This window comes from Electrona antarctica (genome assembly GCF_951216825.1).
Source record: "Electrona antarctica genome assembly, chromosome: 19".
Classification (NCBI taxonomy): domain Eukaryota; kingdom Metazoa; phylum Chordata; class Actinopteri; order Myctophiformes; family Myctophidae; genus Electrona; species Electrona antarctica.
In genome coordinates, this window is record NC_136800.1 from 5,614,805 (window position 1) to 5,628,925 (window position 14,121).

A 14,121-nucleotide genomic window follows, 5' to 3' on the forward strand; every position below is an offset into this window, starting at 1 on the left:
TGTGTTAGGTAAGAGATTGACTGACTGGCAGGCCTTGGGGAAGATATATCCATTGATTAAATCAGTGGTTGTCAATGTGGGGTCTGGGGACCCACAGGGGTCCTTGAGGGAGTTCCAGGGGGTCCCCAGCTAAATGAAAGTTTCGAACCAAATGGACCCTTATGGGTCTGTAACTCTGAGAGTGTACAAATGGAACCAATGAAATGGACCCTAACAGGTCTATTTGGTTCCATATACTCTCAGAGTTAAATTAACATTGATTTTACAATATAAATTGGGGTCCCATAGATAGAAATGGGGGTCTAGAAACTGGTAGAGAATCACTGCTAGAGCCGTAAAAATCTTCTCTTATGGGGTTCCCTGGCATATGTTTTCAAATGGGGGTCTGCAGGCTAATTAGTGTCAATTTGGAGGTCCTTGACATGAAACCACTGGATTAAACGCAATAACTTTTCACAAATTGTCCCAGCTAGCTGACATTCTCAAAACACCCAGAGGGAAAGCCATTTGAAAAAGTTCCCTCATTTGTTACTCTTGGGGGGGGAAGAAAGAAGCCAACATTCTTTGAATCTTAGTAATACATGTGTCACTGTGTGTGAAGGGACCCAAGAACATAACTTGTCCCCACCCAGACACCAGCCTGCCTGCAACAGATTGCAGTTGTGTGAATGACATTCCCATTTGTTTAGAGGTCTCAAGCTAAAACAAAAACAAAACAAACAGAGAAATTCATACTTAAACGCACAATTGCTACTCTGTTGTTATACAATACAATAACATCCTGACTTGTTAATTTAAATCTGAGAGTGCAAATGTAACCAGATGGACCCATCTCTTGGAGTTTCAAAGGCGAACACCAAGGCTTTGAGAAGGCGTTATAATCAAGTTCAGTGAGGAAAATCGTCTTTACAACATTCCTCTTACAGATTTTCATCTAATTTCTAAAATATATGAAGTAGCAGTAAAGTGGGATGTGGTAGGCGGTAGCTAGCCCAAAGATATTTGGCAGACTAGATTCCCCTATGTAAAATAGGGTTCTTGACTTGGCCTGGCCAGACATATCATATCACTGCATAGATATTAGTCTGGAACTTCAGAGTGGAATATTTATTTCCAAGGGACGGTTACAAACAGATTCCAACATCACAGCAACAAAAAAAACTCTGAATAGTGAGCTCTGATTGGTCACCCACAACTCTGGGTTGAGTGAAATGTAATTCAGACTGAGGAGTGCCACTGTGTCAGACCATTTTTGGTCATTTGGGGCATGTTTCCCCCCTGTGGCAGATGCTACTGCATTGGTGTCCACATTGTGCAATAAATGTAGATTTACACCCTGTTAACAACAGTGTAACAGCGATGGGAGCTATTGAGAATGGACATATTGAGCAGTTAAAGACAGTAATGACTGCAATGGTTGTTGAACACACTTAAAACTCCCCTGACAGATAGACGAGGAACAATGTGAGTAAAACCACATGTAGCTACATTATGAGCTCCAACTCCACTGGCAAACATTTTCCACCACTCACTCAGAATGTAAACATTAGGAAACCTGTTTTCTTTGGTGGACTATATTGGTGCTTGCTTGGGCCTTCACACAAGTACACACTAGCATCATACATGCACATGTATGTACACGCACGCAGCCTTGCACGTTTGGGTGACCAGATGTCCCTCTTTGCGTGGGACAGTCCCTAATTTCTAAGAGTTTTCAGGTGTCCCACAAATTGAGACCCTCTCTCACATTGTGACTGACGGGCATCAGTGTTCAAAATCTTCAAATGCCCTATAGTCCCCTAATAGTTGGATTTCTGTTGTAATGCTCTCTCATTGTCTCTTTTCCTGCTAGATGTGTTTTTAAGCATGTTAAATAACATGATAAATATCCCCTGGGCTACAGTACCAAGTCAGGCATACCAACCATGACCAAAATTAGCATTTTAAAACAAAATGTGAGATGCAGGGGACAGTTTAGGTCTATAGTATTAGTCACCCTAACGCATGAACACACGACTCCCAAACAAACACTGTTTGACTTTAATTGACAAGTCTGTATATAGGCACCATGATTTGTGTATGTCTCATACTGTAGTAGTGGGGAGCTCATGGCCAAGGTTTGGTGGGCATGTTAACAGTTTTTCTGGCAAAATGGCAGAAGTGCAAACTACATGTAGGCCTACCGGTATTCATTATTGTTGTGGTGGTAAATTCTCCTATCCCAGGAACCACTTTAACCTCTTCCCTATGACAGTAGTTCTCAAAGGGGGGATGTACAAATGGAACCAAATGGACACTTACGGCTCCATTTGGTTCCAAATGGACACCTGATTATAATTATAGGCCTATAGATAGATCATATTTCTATAATCATATAGATATTGTTCAAAGACATTGCAGAAGACAAAAACAGCCATAGCATAGTCCCGAATTATATTCTCATTAAACAGCTGATGAATTCTTAGATACTTGATGTTTTGATAATGTTGAGTAGCAAAGGGGTATCACAGTACCAGCAAAATAAATGCTTTGCTGTAACACCACCAGTGGTAGCCCTGGTAATCTTTTAATGGCCACTATTTGACATAGGCCACTACTGAAAATAGTAAGAGCAACCTAAGGCGCATAGTCTAAAGCAACCATAGTGTACTAGTGTACATATCCAAATGACAGGTGCAAATAAAACAAGTACCAAGACATTATATTTTGCAACACTGCATTATACTGCTGCACGGGGGTGGTGAGAAATGACATGCCTACATGTTGATTCAATGGACTTCCTGTTTCAACAGGTTTGGTAAAACATGTATGCAAAGAAATTCTTCTCACTCACTGCGTTGATAGTATCTTTATACTATCAACACAGTTCAGATTGTTACATTGGACAAATAATCCACTGGTCATGTACAGTAGATCAACATAACCTAACTGAAACAACAGTAGATCATTCTAATTCCCAGGATGTCCTGTACTGTGGAAACTGCTGTATATTTTACTCATACATGTGTTGGTCTTTCAAACACCTTACAAGAGCCTCATATTTTGATGCTACATCCATCCTCAGCTAAATAGCTCCACCTGGTGGCACTTTCCTAAAACCAGAAAAGTTGTAAACAAGCATTCTACACCCAGATTTTGACAAAAAGTAGTAAGCCTGATACAAGTATCAAACTCCCCAAATTCACCAGAACACAGACAGACTTATTAAAAATTACTAAACCTCCCAGAGAGAGGACAATCAGTATTTGATCAGATGTTCCCCAACTTCCCCCTTGGTCTTGGGAGTTCTCAAGAGAATATTATTATATTATATTCTGCACATTCTGAATAGTCAGTTACTCTGTGGCAGCGGTGGCCGAACGGATAGCGGCGCGGTCTAGATACCGGAAGGTTCCCAGTTCGAACCAGCCGTCCGACACGTTAAAATTACCACCGCTGAAATGCCCTTGAACAAGGCATCAACCACTACGATGAAATGTGTTCTATGAGCAGGGCCTGGCTGGAAACAAGTTCTTGAGCTTAGCCCAGATACCCTGGGTAAATATAGATTTCATTTCATTTCATAGTCTAGTATGTTGCACTGTCATTATTGGTGTGAATGAAGAAGATGGGCGATCAACCAAAACCCTGGCGAACCTCTGTGTTTTAAACCAATATAGCCTATATCATAACTATGTGTAATATCCACATAGCAGCACGTTGTGATGTAGAATGTTTGAATGTTGTTGTGTCTTCTCCCCGGGACAATAGGGGGTGATGTGCACGTGTTTATGGTTGCAGAATGCAAAGCAAACACGACCGAGACGAAGAAGAAGAAGTCGTCAGTGTTGCCATGTCCGCTTATTATAAGCAACTTTGTTGCTTAAAGTTGCTTGTACATATTAGTAGTTGCGGGTTGTGTTTGTTTGGGCTTATTCCTAAAGTGTAGACTTTGCTTATTTGGGGTTTGTTTCATAATGTTGTTTAAATCAGTGGTTCTCAAAGATTTTCATGTTTCAAGGACCCCCAAAATAATTATGTATTTGTCTGCAGACCCACATCTGAAAATATTTTATGCCAGGAAAATATTGGTGATGTTAAAATCATAGACTAAATCTATGGTTAAAATGTTTAAAAATATTTGTATTTTCAAATAGTCGCTTCTTTGGGGCTTGTTTTCACCAGAGCCTACTCTTTGGCTCTGGTTTTCACGGACCAGGTTGCTTGTTTCTCTCGCAAAACCTGGCAAAACACTGGAAGTCGTGTGTCTCCGCCATTTTCTGAAATCCAAGAGGAAGAAGAATTCTCATCGGAGAAAAATAGAAAACAAATCATGCGTTGCGTGGTCGCGGGCTGCGGTAACTTCCCAAAAAGATTTCACATACACCAAACGCCCTTCCACTGTTTCCCCAAAAACCCAGAACTTTGCAAGCGATGGCTGCTCGCCGTTCGCTACCCGGGCTACAGCCCCAACACCGCGATCGACTTCACACAGCTGCGCTGGTTACGTGTGTGCAGCAAACACTTCGCGAGGAGCGACTACCCTGAAACGGCAGCCTACAAACCGCATCTGAAACCCGGCTCTGTTCCCAGCGTGTTCCCGTGGTCCACCACAGAGCACACCGGCTCCGAGGCTACGGACGACCATGCCGCCACGGCGAGCTCATCGTCCGCTGGACCACCGCAGGTAAGAGGACGGGTCGTGCAGTGCTGAGATCGATGTTTCTCAAACTTTTTGTTAGTGTGAGGACCACGTTCTGCGAGTGTACAGGATCTCCTAGAGTCACTGGTCAGTCGGAAATTAATACATTGGGGAGAATGGGGACTCTTGCTGGAGCACTCATCCAATGGCACATTTTGATTTCGTTTGAAGATGTTCCGTGTCCCGCCGCTGTGTCGGGATATCTCTGCATACTTACGTAGACTAGAAATGGGTAGAGCCTGTCCAACTATTAAGCGCACTGCAGAACATAGAAAACCCCTTTCGCAGTATCGTATCCTAAAGGTATTTCATGAGAGCTACAGATGATTGCATTTTTAGCGCCCAGTAAAACATTGTCGAGGTTCCAAAAACGGGGGGAAATGTCACTATGATGACTATGCATGCAGCCATGCACATCTTTGTACCTTAGCAACACAAAGGCCTTAAAAACAAGGCTCCAGTCAGACATTCCAAAACAAAGTCAGGCAGCTGCTTGGAAGGGGCGTACACATACAACTCATCTAACCTACCTGAGCTCAATCATTAATTTTTGCTAGGGTGGATGGCTCAGGGTAGAGGACATACGTTAGTTTGATTGATTGATTGAAATATTTATTAACAGTTTGCAGAATTACAGTACATTTCAAGCACAAACTCAATACAAAGACTGTTAACTGTGAGTGGACGACCCAATTAAGCATTACACTTGTTTACAAGAGGGTCCACCTTGTTCAATTCATCAAAACATTTAGAGACATACAAATAGTCAAAGAACAGAACAGCAATTCATCATAAAGGAGGTAAAAAGGTACAGCAAGTAAGGTACAGCAGTCTACAAGACACTACAAACTACACAAAGACACCCATGTACTACTACCTACCTGTCTATTTGTCCCCGATGGAAACCGTGCTTTCTAGGGTTAAATCATTTTATTTATTATATTATTTAGTATTTGTAATACATGTACTCTTCTATGTTAAATTAATCAATCTAAACCAAAATGCTTACGATTACAATTGCTACAAAACCTGTGGACCTGCAGTCACAAAAAATGGAAGGGTAAATGTAGGTCTGATAATGATCATGTACTGACATTATTATCATTCCACAGCATACATGTCTGATGGATATTCTCATACTATTTGTGGATTATGGTTAGTTTATTGTACCTACTGTACCATATATTCTGACTGAGTGATTCTGTGGTTTCAATGACCACCCCTGTCTTTTCGAGGAGAGATTACTTACTTACTTTTCATCCCACTTGACTGTTTAGTGACTGATTAAATTATCCAAATTATGTCGCTCATTGAACAACCTTTTTTAGAATGATGTACAGGGGTTGACCCGAAGGTCTAAGAGGCACTTGCCTGTCAGTACAGGCCATGTTCTACTTGCCCACAGGTCATCATGCCCACTTGCCCGGAAAGTAAATTGCCGTTATTATAAAATTATAGCTCAAATTTGAATCAGCGTTCATTTTACCACTTATTTCAATTTTCAACTTACATGCTTGAAAAGTTTCCTTACTCTAACTCAGCCTGTTCCAGTTCAAAAATATTGAATTTTTAGTTAAAGTCACAGGAATGAACAATCAAGTCATGACACAAAAGTAAACACTAGAGAGAGAGAGACAGAGAGACAGCGCTCTGGCCATGTCCAGGTGTTTATAGACTTATATCGTGTTGTGTTTATAGAAAACTGAAGTCTGTTGTGTCCCCACTCAAACACGTACTTGCCCGGTCGGGCAACCCAAAAGTATGCTTTTGGGGTGCCCGAAAGTTTTATTTATTTGCCACAGGCAATTGGGTTAGGTATCCATTAATGTCAACCCCTGTGTAACAACAAGGGATAATGTTAATGCACACTCTGACAAGGCGAAACAGGGCTTAAAAAAAAAAAGCATGCCTAATGGTAGCATGTATCTTGAATGGCTTGTGTTCTGCGACAGTGTTGTGGTGCTTAAGGTGCATTATTGTCTGGGAAGAATAGGAATGAATAAATTGTTGAAGATAATACAAAACTGGCTTGGTTTGTGCAGGGTTGGGGCGGCTGTTTATGTGCTGACATGCTGGCCAGCTTTTTTTTTTTTTTTTTAAATAGCGGATTTACGTGCTCAAAAACTATAACATCGTTAATAAATGGTTATCTTGGGGCACCCGCTGGCCTAGTGGTCCAGGCACATACCACATATAGGCGCATGCCTGACAGCTTGTCGCAGGTTTGAGTCCCGGTCCCGACGACCTTTGCTGTGTGTCATTCCCAGTCTCTCTCTTCCTGTTTCCTGTCTCAATTAAGGTAGAAAAACCCCAAAATATATAAAAAAAGTTTGTAATAGCTGTTTTATTCCCATTATTTTAACTCTTTTCTGTAGGAGACCACAGATGTTGGATGCCAATGTGATTCCCTTGACATGTGTAGTTGTTCAACTTCTCATCCCAATGAGCTGATGTTGAATTCAAAGGGTAAGATCCTTTTACACATGTGAGATTCTTTTGTGGGCCTAAAATATATCGGGTTAAATGATAATCAACAGAGTAATTAATCATTAGACTAATTTTGATTATTTTCCATTTTGTTTGTTCTCATCCAGCCATCCAGGTGATGCCAGAACAATGTATGGTCTCAACAGATCATTCATATGCTGTCACATTAGAACGGGGTCAGGAACAAGAAGATTTAAACAAGGAAAAGTAAGTCCCCCACAGGAACAAAACTCTATAGCAATGTTATCAGAATGTATAGCTTTTAACAGTTTTGACCAAGCATAACTTAACCTACTTTTAACTGTACAATGTTTAACCCATTTAGACCGGCTGCCGCAGCCACATTATTTCCCCTTAAGACCGGCTGCCGCGGCAGCGTTACTGTATCTCTGAAGCCGGGAATACGTGCACGTCTCCTTGTCGTTTTTTCCAGATTCTGGATTTCCAGATTCAATTAAATTTCTCAGAAAGACCTCAGGTTTTTAGGGTGTCTTTTCATAAAACTGCCAAAGGCTTTTAGAAGGCCTTTTCAAAATCGGCCTCGGGTCAGGTCTAAATGGGTTAACAAACATTCAAAGAGTCATTAAGTTACGTAACATTTGAATCTGAAAACCTAAGAGTTGAGCCATTTAAAAGCCATATTTACGATCTATGGACCATTTTTAACCATCACTTGTACTTTTCCATATTACTTTCAGATTGCAACATCTGCCAATGAGAGGCAAGTATTTGTATGTGGTGGATGAAGACTGCCTCGAGCACAGCTGCCCATTGTGTGGCAGCAGCTGTAGGTTGGAGAAGATCCTACAGGGCTCCCTTCTGATCATCACCCAACAGTGCCCACAGTGTGAATACTGCAACCAGTGGAAAAACCAGCCACACTCATACTCCCCAACAGCCGATGGCCAGGAACAGGCGGTGTGTCCCGAATTAACTGGACAACAGGTAAGAGTTGTACCATGTAAATAATGTGGAATAGACAGTCACAGAGCATCCAGTAGACAGTTAAAAGACTGCAGTGCAGATTAGTTATTGGAGGGAAATACAGCAACACAGCAGCAGAAACACAAGAGGTACAGGTAAAAGTGAAGAACCAAGATAAATAAGAACAGAAATAGATTCAATAAAATACTTACTGTACCAGTAAGACGCCTGAGGGCAAGAAGCGAAAGTGCTGAAACAACAGAGCTTCTTAATACATCACAGTTGAGAAGCAGGAGTTCAACTATTAACCTGGTGTCAGTGAGGTCAGATGTAGAGTTGCTGGCTGGTTCCTTAGAGTATATATTAATGGAGACATCACCGGATTTCTCCTCCCATCCACTTGCATTAAGTTGCTCAAAAGCGCATAAGACGATTTCACTCCTCCTTCCAGGAAGGAACAGAGTGCATTCTGGGATGGATTGAGCCAAATCGTGAACGCGCTGGGCCTCTGGCCGTTGACTATCATTGCACGCGTTCACGTGAACTGATAACGTGAATGTGCGCAATGATGGTCAACGAACCAGCGCTGGCTCGAGCTGCAATACCAAATTCGGCCACTATGTCCATTTCGCCTCAGGGTTTCCTCCGGGTGCCGTCTCTATTAATATATACACTCTAAGGCTGGCTCATATATTCAGATCTAGTATGTCAAACCATGCATGGCTATCCTCAGGGTTTGATGAGGTCAGTGTTATGGATTCTTTTTCACGTTTTCGGGCCGGGTACGGTGTAATATGAGTGCTAATTAGTAAGGCCAGGCGGGGCCTCGGGCCACCCCAGTTCGGGCCCAGGTAGAGCCAGACCTTTATTTCCGGCCCTGTTAGCCACTGGTCGGATTTCAAATCGATTACTGTGGTGTCCACTTGATCGTTACCTTTGTATGTCTCCAGCTTGACTGTTTATAAAGACATGACAGCAGGACCTCAGCTGTTTTCTGGAAGCATGTCACCCATAGTTCGTCCTTAGAGTCTTCTATTTTGATCTTCAGTACAAGTCTGTATTTAAAGTCTGGAAAGGTTTTGTCTACTACAAGTTTGTTGTTGCAGTCTGCACTGGGACACGCCTTGTATATTATGCAGTTGTCCTGTTGAATGTCGACAACCTTTGCGTATACCATATATGGAGACGTGATGTCACGATGTGTGACCATATATGGAGACGTAGGTGACTAGACGTGATGTCACGATCTGTGACCATATATGGAGGCGTGACTAACGGACTGACGGGAAATGCACGATTTCATAGTAAACTGACCTGCGGTCACAATTAACATTTTAAAATACTCGGATGGCCCTAGATATCTACACTGACTGAGTAAACACTATATCAATACATTTGTAAATTGCTATACATTCATTAACCCATTTAGACCTGAGGACTATTTTAAACACAACCTTTAAATCATTATATACAGTATACATATATGAAATGCAAAGGTGCCTGTAATAATGGCCACAGCTTTAATGCAAGCTTTTAATTCCTATCCTTCACAGGCCGTGTTCTCAGGTGACACCCCAGGCTGCAGCGGTGTTCCACAGGTAATTACTGAAATTACATTTAGTGATGAAAGTGACTCCCCGGATGAGCGAGGAGAAAACAGACTGGCTGGTGGAGAGCACCATTCGGACAGCATGTGGGGTCCCCCGGAGCAACACAACACTGACAGCGAGCGTACGGACAATGACTCGGATACAGAAGACGGCGCACAAGTCGGCATAGAATTATGCCAAATTTGCCCAGATTGTGGAACGTCTTTCAACATTCTCAAGCCGCACACGTGCGAGCACAAAATCAAGCCCTATTATTGTAACGTGTGTGGCAGGAGATTTGCCAGGAAGCCTCATCTAAAAGCTCACAGTAAGATCCACAAGGGAGGCTTCAAGCATGTGTGCAAGTTCTGCCTCTCGACCTTCAAACGGACGCAAGACAAACTCGCACACGAGCGGAGCCATCCCCCTGCGAAGAGGCCCTATCAGTGTCCTGACTGTCCACAGGTGTTTTCCAGGAGCAAAGAGCGCAATGACCACCTGTTGAGTCACAGTCACAGTGGTCCAAATCCAAAGAAGCAAATTTGTTACATATGCAATATGGAATTTTCCAACACCAGTGCGCTGCAGAGGCACATGGCAACCCACACGGAAGCAAAGCAGTTTGTATGTGACTTGTGTGGCCGTTCATTCAAGCAGTCGGGCCACCTCAAATCCCACATGCGTGTCCACACAGGGGTCAAACCCTTCCGGTGTCAGTACTGTGATAAGAGCTTTAATCACAATGTTAGCCTTAAGAGTCACATGCAACGTTATCATGGACAAGTCATTGACCCAGGGATGAAAGTGCACATTTGTCACATGTGCAACATGGACTTTCCCACTAATAGTGCACTGGAGAGACATGTGGTTATGCACACAGGGGCAAAGCGGTTTGTATGTGAGTTATGTCAGCGATCATTCAGCCAGGCAAGCCATCGCAAATCCCACATGCGCATCCACACGGGAGAGAAACCCTATCAGTGTCCGCACTGTAATAAGGGCTTTAATCACAATGTTGGCCTGAAGAGTCACATCCAGCGTTACCATGGACAAGTCCCTGACCCTGGGATGAAAGTGCAGCTGGAGAAGCCAAGAAGGAATGAGTCTGAGGTGGACACAGATGAGACGAATGAAATGGACAACATTGCTGTTCATATGGTAGAGGCTGCTGGAAGTAAAGACACATGGTGCAACCTTTTGGATGTTGATGATGAAGACGACAAGAGGGGTACAAAAGCATGGAAAAATAGGTTTGCGGGTAGACCTAAAGGAAAGCCTAAGAATAATGCAGTGGTAAGCTGGGCTGAAATGGAGGGCAGCAGTGATTCTGCCTCTGACTCAGCAGATGAGGAAGAGGAGACGAGGGCAATCAAGAAAATGAAAAAGACCACCTGGAGATCTAAAGGAAGACCAAAGAATCCACCGGGTGGGAGAACCAAGAAAAAGGTTGGGGCCCAAACGTATAAGGGCACAGGGGGACGTAGGGGAAGGCAAAAGAAGAATGCATTGGTCTGACTGTCCTGTAAATCACTGTTGCCCATTTGTGGGTCGCAGCCACATTTTTATGGGTCCCTTTACTTTATTATTTCAAAACATTAGTAAAAAAAACATGAATTAAAAACAAAATTCAATGATTAACCCCCCCCCCCCCCCCCCCCCCCCAGTAATTCCATGAAGAAATAAAAGTATAATCTTAAGAAATTCCATAAATTAGAACAAATATTTAAGAAATAATGAAAATAGCCAATATACAAGCTCACAACGTGTCGCGAAGTGACTATGATCCTCTAAATGAGACGGGATGATTAACGTTTTGTAATGCATTTATTTTGGGGTAAAAAATGAATACAAATGGACGGTCAAATGGCTGTGTTGTCTATTCTTATTGCATTTGTTTTCCCTTATTTTCCACACCACAACTGTACAGCCAAAATTGGTTGATTTTAATGCAATGTGGGCTAGTGGAGGTTTCTGTCAGCAGTCAAACATTCAAGCATGACCAATTGCCTAATCGATTTGAGTGTGTCTGCATCAGTGTTCCTTGATCAGTTTTACAATTTGGCTGATTCACTCGTCTTAATGCCTTAATGGTTGTGCTTATTTTGATCTGAAACAATAGTTTGAATGTCAATCACAACATTTCAAATGATGGCTAATAGGGAGGGACTGAAACATGTCCTATCGCATGTATACCTTTCAATGGATATTATAATACAACCTACTACATGAGCCAGATATTCTGTACATCAAGAGACACTACTGACAGAAGTAATTCACATGTTTGTTTTATTCATACATACAATCATTAATTTATATTTGTTTGAGCTCTCTAGTTTTCATACAGAAACAAATACAGTTTTAGCCAGCCAACAGTGTGTAATGTACTGCCAGTATTGTAGATGGATGTGAATGCATACATTTGTCATACTGGTAAACGCAAAGCCATCCAACCATTGATGGAACATTTTAATTGCCCCAAAAAGAGATTTGATCATGTCTTGTATTTGAAATGACCAGACACAAACTGGCTGTCCACAAACTGGCTATCCATTCCCATCGTTCCATATCACCACCTGGCCCTAAAGATCCCAGACATCTGATTGTGGTCGGCTAGGTGACGGAATACAATTCTGCTGAGTCGCCACCTGATCTTGACCCCCCGGGGTCGAGAGGTCATCACACACCGGTTGCGTATCCGGACAGGGCAGCTGTCTCTGGGTAACGCATGGATTTCTTCGTCTGCCATCGACTACAAACCAAAGACAAAAATACACAGCAGCACCTGAGTAAAGTTACTTATGTTATCCTACAGATTGTATCAATTATTAAGTGACTGTCACATCCTCTTGACAAAGAAAGGTTTCTTGTAGTGAACAGTGTTAATAGGTAATTGTATCCTACCTGAAGCTCTTTGGGCAGGATGGTGTTCTTCCTCAATGCATTTATACGAAGCCTTTCATCTGCATATTCAAATGCCATCTGTCGTCTCTTGACATCCCGTACCATCCTCCAGTCGACATAGTAACCCCTCACCTGCTCCGTCGCAGCCCAGCAGCTCCGCAGCACCTGCAGTCACAATCATTAAGGGTAAGGGCATGGGTAGGTCAGTGGTTTAACCTTTTTCCCTATAAAAAGGCCAATTATTTATTCTGCATTTGAGCCACGATCCACCATGTATCCTCTCAGGCCCAAGACTGAAGAACATTTTGTTATTGTTGGATAAGATTGTCCACATTTCTGTACTGTATTGATATTGGAGAGATAACAGGCATTCTCTAATTGTGTAGACTTCTTGTAAATGAAATGATGCAGATGTTTAACAACAATCTAACTCTTGAGATTGTAATATGAAACCAAATGGACCCTTACTCTAAATAGTTAAAGACCTATAAGCGTCCATTTGGTTACCAACTAACTCCATTTAGCTGGGCACCACCTTGGACCCCCTCAAGGACCACTGGTGGTCCACGGATCATTGGTTGAGAGCCACTGTGTTAGGTCATTAACATTTAGCAGCACTGACTGGACAAGACAATCGGCACGTATGGAACATAGAACACAAGAATCTTACTAAATAACATGTGTTATCGAATACATGCAGTGTCTAGTAGCCTAATCTAGAGCTAGGAATCGGATGTTTCTCTGCAATATTCTTCATTTACTGATCTAACAGTCAACCCTGTCGGTGGGCTTACTTGATTGATAGTTACTGTGTTCAGATGTTAACTTTAAATCGATATATATGCACACAATTACCTGTTTTGGTGCACAAAATGACGAATAAAGGGCATTTAGCCCCGTACATGCTAGCCTGCAGGACGCCATGTTGGATTTATTTCCCCTCAGTGTCCATTGTCCAGGGAACGTCTCCACCTAGCGATTGGGAGTAGTGATTATTTTGAAGGTTTTGACACCGCACCTCCTGGATGGATGTAACAAGAACTCAACTGTCTAGGTATTTTAATCGCTAAAAAATACCAACGGTCGGGACGTTTGGGTCGATCTAAACTGGTAAGTTGTCGGAAGGCACCCGCTTAGACCATATAGCTTGTGTCCGCTCATGTCATCGTGATGACGCCATGATAACATAGTTTCCGAATACGGTGCATATGACGTCAGCCCCACATGGAAAAGTATTTGTGTTAAATCTAGGCTACCACAAATACCATAACACCTTTATTTATATAGCACATTTAAAAACAACGTTGTACCAAAGTGCTTTACAGTAAAACATTACAAAACACAACTTAATTAAAAAACAACATAGGCCTACACAGTGTCACAAATTATGATAAGGAATGAACAACCATAAACTTTGCTCATTGACAGTCATTCATCATTGGCTGCTAAATCTCATACACGAATTGACAAGTAAAATGCACGTATTCCACGTACACTTCAAGGTCATGCCAAAGATTGAGGTTCATAGTATAAAGGCAA

The 14,121-nt window shown here is 42.2% G+C and overlaps 2 protein-coding genes across 2 annotated transcripts; one reads left to right on the plus strand and one right to left on the minus strand.

Moving 5' to 3' along the window:
• Window positions 1-4,174: 4,174 nt before the first annotated feature.
• LOC306943706 (uncharacterized protein) lies at window positions 4,175-11,338 on the plus strand. Its single transcript, XM_079530233.1, has 5 exons — window positions 4,175-4,666; window positions 7,057-7,147; window positions 7,276-7,375; window positions 7,867-8,113; window positions 9,646-11,338. The coding sequence occupies exons 1-5, from the start codon at window positions 4,313-4,315 to the stop codon at window positions 11,194-11,196; spliced, it is 2,343 nt and encodes a 780-aa protein (XP_079386359.1). The 5' UTR covers window positions 4,175-4,312; the 3' UTR covers window positions 11,197-11,338.
• Window positions 11,339-11,487: 149 nt separating this feature from the next.
• On the minus strand, window positions 11,488-13,598 carry mrps14 (mitochondrial ribosomal protein S14). Its single transcript, XM_079530234.1, has 3 exons — window positions 13,438-13,598; window positions 12,583-12,747; window positions 11,488-12,430 (listed from the first exon to the last, which is right to left on the minus strand). Exons 1-3 carry the CDS (start codon window positions 13,504-13,506, stop codon window positions 12,248-12,250), a joined length of 417 nt encoding a protein of 138 aa, XP_079386360.1. The 5' UTR covers window positions 13,507-13,598; the 3' UTR covers window positions 11,488-12,247.
• Window positions 13,599-14,121: the final 523 nt, after the last annotated feature.